This window comes from Notothenia coriiceps, unplaced genomic scaffold (assembly GCF_000735185.1).
Source record: "Notothenia coriiceps isolate Sejong01 unplaced genomic scaffold, NC01 NC01_scaffold00021525, whole genome shotgun sequence".
NCBI lineage: Eukaryota > Metazoa > Chordata > Actinopteri > Perciformes > Nototheniidae > Notothenia > Notothenia coriiceps.
Window position 1 is genome coordinate 198,595 of NW_011354226.1, and position 10,207 is coordinate 208,801.

At 41.6% G+C, this 10,207-nt stretch overlaps 1 protein-coding gene across 6 annotated transcripts in view; it reads left to right on the top strand.

The window, feature by feature from the left end:
* Positions 1–10,207, top strand: part of runx1t1 (RUNX1 partner transcriptional co-repressor 1) — a 58,927-nt gene that overhangs the window by 40,940 nt on the left and 7,780 nt on the right. For 2 of the 6 annotated variants that reach the window (XM_010780240.1, XM_010780244.1), the window contains exons 4-9: positions 255–344; positions 4,197–4,378; positions 7,575–7,837; positions 8,452–8,549; positions 9,174–9,396; positions 10,023–10,091. In XM_010780240.1, coding sequence (XP_010778542.1) covers positions 255–344; positions 4,197–4,378; positions 7,575–7,837; positions 8,452–8,549; positions 9,174–9,396; positions 10,023–10,091 — 925 coding nt within the window. The remainder of the gene's footprint in view (positions 1–254; positions 345–4,196; positions 4,379–7,574; positions 7,838–8,451; positions 8,550–9,173; positions 9,397–10,022; positions 10,092–10,207) is intronic. The other 4 variants (XM_010780243.1, XM_010780246.1, XM_010780242.1 and 1 more) reach the window with 3 other exon arrangements.

Here is a 10,207-nt window from a genome sequence, read left to right on the forward strand (position 1 = left end):
GGGGACATATTCCTGCATATATAATCAAAGTTAAGCATATTTCTTCCTTTTTTGATTGCATTTGTTTTGTTAATTGAAAAAAATGTCTGCTTTGTGGGCTCTTTTCACTGCGGCCTGCCCATATGCTTCCTATTAGAGAGCCCGAAACATCCAGGCCAGGATATAGCTTGGCTTCCAATAAGTAATATTATCACTTAATGCCTTCCACATGGATTCATGTGTTTTCTCTCTCTCTCTCTCTCTCTCTCCTCCAGAATTCCACCCTAACCATCGAAGAATTTCACTCCAAGCTCCAAGAAGCCACCAACTTCCCTCTGCGGCCGTTCGTCATACCCTTTCTGAAGGTAGATACTGAAATATGCAATTACGAAAGAAGTTTGCCTGCCTGCCTCCCTGATCCACCAAATCTGGAAACCATTTAACCAGCACAGATCCAGATGTGCATACTTGTGTTCATGATATTCAGCCCTATTCTCTCCCTTATATATCTTGTTATCTGTCTCTTGTACCTATTCCCACCATCTCTCTTTCTTCCTTCTCACTGTGTCTCTAATTCTGCTCTCAAATCCCTTTTTACTTTCCGTCTCTCTATAATTAAAAGTTTCATAAATCATTTTAATACTGAGTCTGACCTTACTCTGTTAGTTTACCTCAGTTTAACCCTAAGCTATAGCAGCTTAATTCATCATCTGTGAAATATTAGAAGTTGTTTTTTGTTGTTGTTATTTTAAGAAATGTGCCCTGGAACAGAGCACAATGAGTGTGGTTCTGGCCAGAAGACGACATCCCCTTTCATGCGCGTTTCCTCAACCTCTTTCAGGCTTGTTTTGTCCTTGACTTGTTTTTATCCAGCTGAGCCACGTTTTTAAAAGAGTATTCCCCCTATTTTTCAGCCATTAGCGTGGTATTTCACCGAAAAAGGAAGCAGTCTTTTAAGCTGCCATGCCTGCCCTTGCTTCAGCCCGTTTGTCAATGGTCGTCTTTTTTCAGTCAAAACAGCACAGCTCCCATCTCTTTATTCAGTCTGGTAGATAAGAATGAAGAGGGATGGTGGGTTTTCTGTTTGTATCTACAGGTAAAATAGAGGCCATTTATGTGCATTTGGGCTGTTTGTGTCAGATAGGGGCACATTCTGAATGTCTGCAGGATTTGAGGAGCTAAAGCAGTCTGGAGGTGAAACTGGCGGCGGGGGCGCTATGATTTGTTTTGGTAGTCAAAGATGACAAATGGGACTGGGGCTTTATATTGAGGGATGTACTGTGCAGCAGCAGTTCAGATAGTGTTATGGGGTCTCAATGAAGCTGAGATCAATATCAGTGTGGAGCTGAGAGATGGAGAGCAGGGATCAGCATGACATATAACACTGAGCTCATTTGTTTCTATTACTGGCTCTGTTTTGTTTTCTCCATTTTCTTTTTGTTCTCCCTCAAACCTTCTTATTTTCTCTGTTTACCTCCTTTTTTGTGTCTATTTCCCATCCCTTATCTATCCCTCCCTCCCTGCTCTATCTGTGGGTATCTGACTGACAGGCGTGAGGTTAATGTTATTTGTAAAAACAAGACAGTCGGTTCTCCCTGAGCACAGAATCATCACACTCTGCGCTGCCTGTATACGTGTGCATGGCTGCATTTGCAGATGTGTGCATGTGTGAGCTGACATTCACAAGCCTATTATCCACTGAGGTCCTGCGTGAATGTGATATTTGGTCCCAATAGAATAGCTGTTACTGGCTGTTAAAGACACAAACAGGGTCTCCCTGTCTCCCCCCTCACATCACTCCCTTATTCTCATGTTTTCTTCATCTTTTCTGCTTTCTGCTTATTTGCTCTCCCCCCATATCTTTCTGTCTTTATCCTCCTTCTTCTCTGTTTGCTGTTCCCCATATATCCATCCTCCAGTCCATCCTTCCCTTCTCCTCTCCTCGCCAGATGGTTAGTGTATCACTGGGATGGCTGCGGAATCAAAGATGCAACTCTTTTTTTCCCTCCGTCGCTCCTTCTCTGCCTCTCACTCTCCCCAGTCTAATTTTAGTGTCTTCCCACTGCGGAGCCTTTAATGTCAGCTAACATATGGCAGCAGCGAGCGGTTGGAGGTGTAGGGGAGTTTTTATAGGTGCGTCGAAGCACAGCTGCAACAATGCGCGTCAAGGCTCAGAGTTTTTCATTACGCTAATGTTAGACTGAGCCGACCCCTCCAACGCCCCCACCCCCCACCCAAACCCACTCAACTCCTTTCCCCTTCTCTTAATACTAAACCGCAAATTGGTTGGGACTCTTTACTGGAAGGAGGCAATCATAAACCACACAGCGCCAGTGACGTGATGTGTTGGCGGGAGGCCTACAAACACGAGACAACGGGCTTCCAGAGAAACAATGTTTCTCTGTTTTCAACTTAAAGACGAGCTTTTTTTAAATCTGTCAAGTGATTTGTTTTTCTAGTGTCATGCCGAAATGAAATGAGTGCTGTGAGACTGAGGTGTACAATCATTAACCAAAGAGAGAGAGACAGAGAAAGTGGTGATAGGAAATAATTGAAATAGGACAATATATATAGATGCAAAAAACTAAGTCGCCCAGATTTTACTCCAACTGCAAATTACAGAGAAAAGGAAAGTTGATGAAGTGCAGCATATCCTGAACGTGGCATATTCTGAATAGTTTTTTGGCTCCGTTTGACAAAATGACAGCTCCAGTATTTTCACAATAAATCATCCTGTGCTGATTTTAGCTGTGGCTGCTGAACACTACTTGAAATGTTCCCTTTATGCAAGTGCAGATGTTGGTTACCTAACGGAAGCAAATGGCCGTACTTTGTCGTGGGAAAAATGATCCAGTCTCTTCAGCGGTCTGCATTTCTTGAATCAGTCCTTTTGTTAATGCATCCCCCATCTCTTACAATTGGGATGACCTCTAATTAATGAAAGATGAGTTCACTGGGGTCAAAGCAATCTATTTGATGCTTCTTTTCAGAGGGTAATTACGATCATAAACTATTAACGGACCATTAACTCGAGCAGGTAAAACGAAGGCCAGCGCTCTGCATTTCTTTCATAGCAGCCAATTACTGGAGAGGGATTTCATATGATTATAAAACATAAATCCCACTAAACAAATCATTTTTATGTTTTGCAAGTAGTATTTCTGTATGCAGTTGGCAAAGACATCACGGAAGAGTCCATGAAACGGAGGCAAATTTGTAATTTAATGCAGGTTGGGGGCGAAGAAAGGAAAGGATAAAACAAAGCAAGAGATTATGTTATTGATGACAAAACAAAGATTTACAGACCTGAAGCGTACAGATGGCCTCTCCAAAGGCTCTTGTGATGAATGTACCTTTCCAAAAAAGCCCCCACTCTTATTCTGAACCTGCCTGACGCAACACTTTCATCTTCTTGCTTCAAAACACACCCCATCAGATGTCTTTGAAGTCGACACGCACATACCTGCATGACCCTGTAACTCCTGACAAGAAAGCAGACCCCCTTGTTATGTCGAAGAGATTGAAAATAGCTACTGTTTCTCTATAATCAAAAAAACGTACATGTCTCAGAGAAACTCTGTGGGTGCTAATGCACTCGGTGTCACAGGAAGTGGTGATGGTTCAGTGGTAAAGCAAACAGGGGTCAGATGATGTGGAGAAATGGAGCTCTTGTTACCTCAAATTGGTGTTTTTGGACTGCAAAGGCTGGGGGAAAGCTTTTGGTATACAACATATTTGATGTGGTTTAAAGGCAATATGAAGTTTAGTTTCATATCAAAAGAATGATTCAACATGGTTAAATTGATCTTGTCACATCCGTGATTTCTAACATGAATCTTGTGACATAATTAATCAACAACATATTATATTTTGTACCTGAAGACAACTTTAACAGCAGATTTCTTTTTGAGAGCTTGAGTTGATTTTGATTAACCTTGAAAAAAAATTATTATTAAAATGCATTCCTTATACTTTATTATAATGTTTCCCTTACAATAATATACATCTGTTCACTACATTAGATCGGCTCAGCTCAGAATCTGACATATTATTTTCAGTTTTTTGCGAATTAGTCAGTGACTAGGGGCAAAGTGTTTGAAGGCAAAAAACAGATTTGATGATTCTATTCTTGCTTCTCTACAGGAAATCGTTGTTTGAAAAATACTCCACAGTTGTTATTTTTCTCTCTGGTTAAACAGTGTTGTTTCCTTGTGTAGGCCAACCTGCCGCTTCTTCAGAGGGAGCTGCTGCACTGTGCCAGGCTGGCAAAGCAGAACCCCGCTCAGTACCTGGCCCAGCACGAGCAGCTGCTCCTGGACACCAGCACCACCTCCCCTGTGGACTCCTCCGAACTCCTGCTGGACGTCAACGAGAACGGCAAGAGAAGGACGCCAGACAGGTTAGAAAGTTAGAACATTATGTTGCCGGTTTGGGACTCTTTCTGTTCATACATTTACCAGTTCCAGACATTAAAGCATCTGAGGGTTTCTTTCCTTTTTTAGCTCATGCATGAATCCCTTTGAGTCTGCCTGCATAAACCCATACAACACTCCAGACACAAGCTGAGCCAATGCAAGGCAATCATGTGATGTGTTAGTGTATGTATGGGAAGTGTCTGTCAGTGCGCCATCGGGCCTCATGACGTGCTCCGTTGGACATCTCAGCTCCAGGCTCCTGCTTTTAATGGGCCAGAACTGAGGAGAGGAGGCAATGGGAAATATAGACCCTCCCAAACACACACACATACACACACTGAGGATAAAAAAAGGAAGGGAGACAGATGTGTATTAATGAAAAGTGTGAATACGTCAATGAAAATGTATTCTGTGTAAGTTATCATGTGCTTCAATACTGGATTGGGTGTGTGCGCCTGTGTGTGTGCCTCTTCTCTACATTAGTTCCCCACCCTACCGCAGCCAAATCATTACATCCGTTTGTTGTCACGGACTTTGGTAATGACTCAATGTTCTCTGCTCTAATGGACAAGCACTGAGACGTGCCGTCCAGGAACACACATCGCTGTGAAAACCTTTAGTCCTCTTTTCAACGGTCTTCCTCGGAGCTCCAGAAACGGAAACGAGCAGAAAACCTGCCAGACCAACCGCGAGCATGTGTGCATGTTTAACACTGTGGCTCATTCCCATCCCAATAAAGTACATTACTTTTGGTGGAGCTGCAATATGACTACATTTCTTTGGAAGGGAGACTTAAAAAACTTGAATTAGCTATAGAATCGTACAAATATTCTCTGTTAATAAGCATCTTCTTAAAACAGATGTTTGCAATCATTGCTGTTTTGTGCATTGTTATGAGTTTGAGCCTATGCTTCGAGCACAATATGTGCATAGTCTTTTGAAATAAATAATAATCCTCCGGGGGTCTATATTTTTTAATACAGGCAGGAGAGAGGAAAATGTACTTTTTTTATCTGCTGAGGGACAAAAATGCCAAAAGCAATATTAATAATTCTCACCTCTCTTTTCCCCCAACAGTCGGATAGGCAGACTTTTTCTGTAATACCTGCATATTTGCAGGCCGTCTGGTGCATAAGGGAGTGAGCTGAGGGGGAAAGGTGTGCGTGTAAATGTGAAAGAGAGATATAATATATGGAGAGAGAGAAAAAAAAGGAGGCATCTGTATGCAGTGAACAAATGTGGACTGTCTGTGAATGTGTGTGTGTGTATGATTCTCTACTCAGTGTGAAGGCATGACTATGGTTCATATGTGCACCTCTGTACAGATTGTGTGTGTGTGTGTGTGTGTGTGTGTGTGTGTGTGTGTGTGTGTGTGTGTGTGTGTGTGTGTGTGTGTGCCTAGGGAGATGGGCTGATAACACTTACAGATGAGGCTACAGCTCCAATACGGCTGGCTAAGCACCTCTGCTTTCTGCTTACCTCTGCTCTGCGCTCCTACTTATTGGAGCCCTGTGTCGGAATATTGGAATTTGAATGGGAATCCTTAATTACATACAACAATGAACCATCAATGCATTCTGATTAATACCATGGTCTGCAGGAACCAGACCAAGAATATTGCACCATATAATATGCATATGAGGGGCAAAAAAAACCTGCATAACACCATTTTTTTAACAAAGCTGAATAAATAAAAGATAGGATTGTAAAATCACTGGTACCTGTACTGTTATGGTTGATCCAGTATAATTCAGCACATTTCCACAGCTCGAATACCATTAACAACATGCACTATAACCTATTAATTTATCTTTTTAAAGCGAAATGCTTTTCAATTTGAAATGTGTGTAGCAACAAAGGGGAGCAGAAAAAAATGAGCTTTATTTCACAAAAAAATTATAAATGTACTTTTTTTAAAATGTCTTCACTGTTACAAGTGAAGAAATTGGTCTCTCATCAGAAGAGGTAGTAAAACATGTTCATTCACTATTTGAGAATGTCCAATATTTATCTGCATGCATGAGAGAGCAGGGGTCCAGACAGTGGTTTTTGTTATTTAATATTAACTATTTGTATCTGTAAATAAATAAACATATTAAAATGTCACCGCATTGGCATATGCAAATTCGGCCCATGTCTGTATCGACAGTAGGTTAAAGATGTGAGCACACATCAGTGCATTGTGTAGGTGACTGTGGGTGTGTGTGCACTCCGGTGCCTGTAGATATAAACATTGTTGCAGCAGGAAGGCTAGGGAGATAAGAGTGTGGTTTGGGGGGGGAGAGAAGAATGGATGGATGAGTCGAGGGAGGCAGCGAGAGACGGGCGGATGGAGGGAAAGAGCATATGGAGAGCTGTGGATGAGCATTAGGAGCCCATAAAAACAGCTCATTAAGAAGTTCAATCTGTTCATCGGAGAGAGGGATGGGGAGAAGGAGGAGAAAGACAGAGAGAAGTGTAGGATTGCAGACAGTGGGGGGAGGCTGGCAAGATTTAACTGTAAGCTGACAAAGCTGAGAACACACACATATAGACACACATGCTCACACACAAACACACCTGGCCACATTTATCTTCAGAGGAAGGCTTACAAAATGTCACCTGATCCCTTGGCAGCTACTTTAGAGGGCATGTATGTGTCTGTAATTTGTGTCAGTGCATACTTTAATGTATGTGTGTGTATAGATGAATGGACAAGGTTTCCATGAAATAATTCCACAATGTTTCCTGGAAAGAAAACAGCCTTTCTGTAGATCTTTTGTCTGTTAGCTGGTCAACTCAAGCCTTTACAGCGCACAGGAGCAAAGAGTTGATGTGATGATTTGTTTCAAGTCTCATTTGTGTATGTAAGAACTGTAACAACCTATTTCTGAATAAGACATCTTTTTACTGAATAGGTTTGATATTAACATCACACTTATTTGTGCTTGTTTCCTCTCCTCTTTCCCCTTTTTTTTGCCATAGCTATTTCTGCTTTTTAGCCTTAATAGATCTTTAGTTGTTTGCCGAGTTTCAGGCATTTAGTCTCATATCTAGTCCTATTTTATCTTTTGTCAGTAGGTCAGAATAATACTGTATGATCCTAATGTGGATTCTTATTATTTAAAAAACTTTCTTTGTAAAAGAAATTAACATGGAGGGTAATACTCAAGTTTGGTTTATCTGTCTTTCTCCACCCAGAACCAAAGAGAACGGCTTCGAGCGAGATGGCGCCCTGCACCCTGATGTTCACCCTAGCAAGAGGCCATGCACCATAAGCCCCGCCCAGCGCTTCAGCCCATCCAATGGGCTCGCCTACCAGCCCAACGGCCTGCCCCACCCCGGCCCTATCCCTCCTCAGCACTACAGGCTGGACGACATGGCCATCGCCCATCACTACCGGGACAACTACAGACACCCCGCCTCCAACCAACGGGAGATCCGGGAGAGGCCCAGGCCCATCGGTGAGGACATGGGGGAGAATGGAGGGTGCATTTAAGTGTGTGTGTGTGTGTGTCTTCCAAAGCTTTCACTCTATAAAACAAAGAGATACACTAAGAGGATTGCATATATACAAAAGTAAACCGTTACAACAGTTACATCATTTTTACATCATATCTTATGCTTCTCAATTCTTTTTATACCGCTGAGATCCGTATCCATTTTTATAATACTGATAATCACTCAGTTGGCACTTGAGTCTGGTGGATGCGTGTCGGCTTAGCAGACACACAATCGTCCTTCTGAAGTAATACACTGTTGGATATACCGGACAGAAATACATTGAGGCACAGTGTGGTCATTTAGAGACATTGTCTGCACAGATCAAGGCTTGATGAAGCTGCAACGACGATGGTGGCTTCATTCTAAAAATAAGAGAGTTATTAAGCATGTCTCGCCTTGTAATGGATGATTCTTCGGGACTAGAAGCTCAGTCGAGGGGGGGAGTAAGGGGGGAGGAGAAAGAAATGGATGGTCAGAGAGTTTCAACCTGGGATCAAATGATGAATGGATGAAGCGATGGAGTGATGTTACATTGATCCTCTCGGTTTATCGTTCTATCTATCTTCTCTTACAGGTATGCACACAGGGACCAGGCAGGAGGAAGTGATTGACCACAGGCTGACAGACAGAGAGTGGGCTGAGGAGTGGAAACACCTTGACCATGTAAGAAAAGTAATAACATTTTTTTATTACTATATCTTAAGTAAAAGAGATTATCTAATAATTTGAGATTATCTATTTGTTATACATCACATAGTCTTTAAGTCTATGTTACACTCCTAAGAGAAATCGTGTGTTTGCTAACTGCTGTAAAGCTTTGACATCACATGCATAGACTACTAGTCAGGGTTTTATTTATGTGCAGGCTTGCATGTAAACAAACAATGTAAATATTGCTTTGTTGCTTGCTTGTTCACCTTCAGGATTAACATGAAACACAGCTGCATGTTCATACTACTGGAAATATGAAACATCTAGTGCCACATTTGCGATGCTGTTTCACCTCACCTGTTGATATGCAGTTAAAATGGAATCACTCAATCACATAATGTATAACTAACTGAAGTGATAGTGTATGATGTCAAGTGGAGATGTGTGTTTCAAGGGTGAGGGTGTTTCTCATCATATACAGAACTCTATAATTCATTATTATTATTATTATTATTATTATTATTATTATTATTATACACTATTAATAATAACATTACAGATGTTGGCTTTCATTTATAACCCTGCCTGCCACCAATACCCTTGTTTAATATGAATCAATCCTTCCATGTCTATATGTAAACTCAGCGCCTTGTCCGCTCCCTGTCACCCCAGCTGCTGAACTGCATCATGGACATGGTGGAGAAGACGAGGCGTTCGCTGACAGTTCTGCGGCGCTGCCAGGAGGCCGACCGCGAGGAGCTCAACTACTGGATCAGAAGATACAGCGACACCGAAGAGCTGAAGAAGGGCGCCGCGGGGGGGCAGTCGAGGCAGCAGAGCCCGACAGCCCAGGAAAATGCCACACCAGGTAACAGATCACACATACTGTAGTGTGCATGTATTAAATAACAGGACAGCTTAAAGCCATGTTCCAGTAAGTTATGTCAGTGTTTCCATCATTGTATGACAACATGCCCCCTTGTTTTATAGACTAACTTTCATTTTTATCATTTTATACAAATAGATCAAATATGTATTTTAAAACACATGTTTTGAGGTGAAACTTTTTTTAAATATGTAGTTTTAAACCACCATAAAAGAAGCTCTTACATGAATAACTAATGGCTTTAAAAAATAATTCCATTGTTCTTAGCTGGTTTGTGTCCTATGTAAAGTGATGGTATTAATTGTATTGATTTTCTTTCAAGTTTCATATTCAGAAAGGTTACCTAATACTCAAATTGAGTTGGTAATTTGGCTCACACCACAATAGAAATATACTTGGTATACATAAGAGTTTGCCAGTTGTCTATTTTAGGTCTTCTACTCTTAAAGCCATGTTATCTAAGTTATCATGATACAGGCTGTTGAACATATAGCTGCCTACTGACAACCTGATCCACTCAACATTTTATTAGTTTATTGCATCAGTGGCAAATGAATGTTTGTTTTGTAATGTTATCTCTGATTGCCTTTGTGCTTGCTTCTTCCCAGAAATTCACAGGGAGATGGTGCACCGGCCTGTGTCTGGCTACGTTCCTGAAGAGATCTGGAAAAAAGCTGGTGAGCAGCCCTCCCATCATCATCATCATCACACACACACACACACACACACACACACACACACACACACACACACACACACACATAAATATATTCCTCAATTATTGCTATTCATG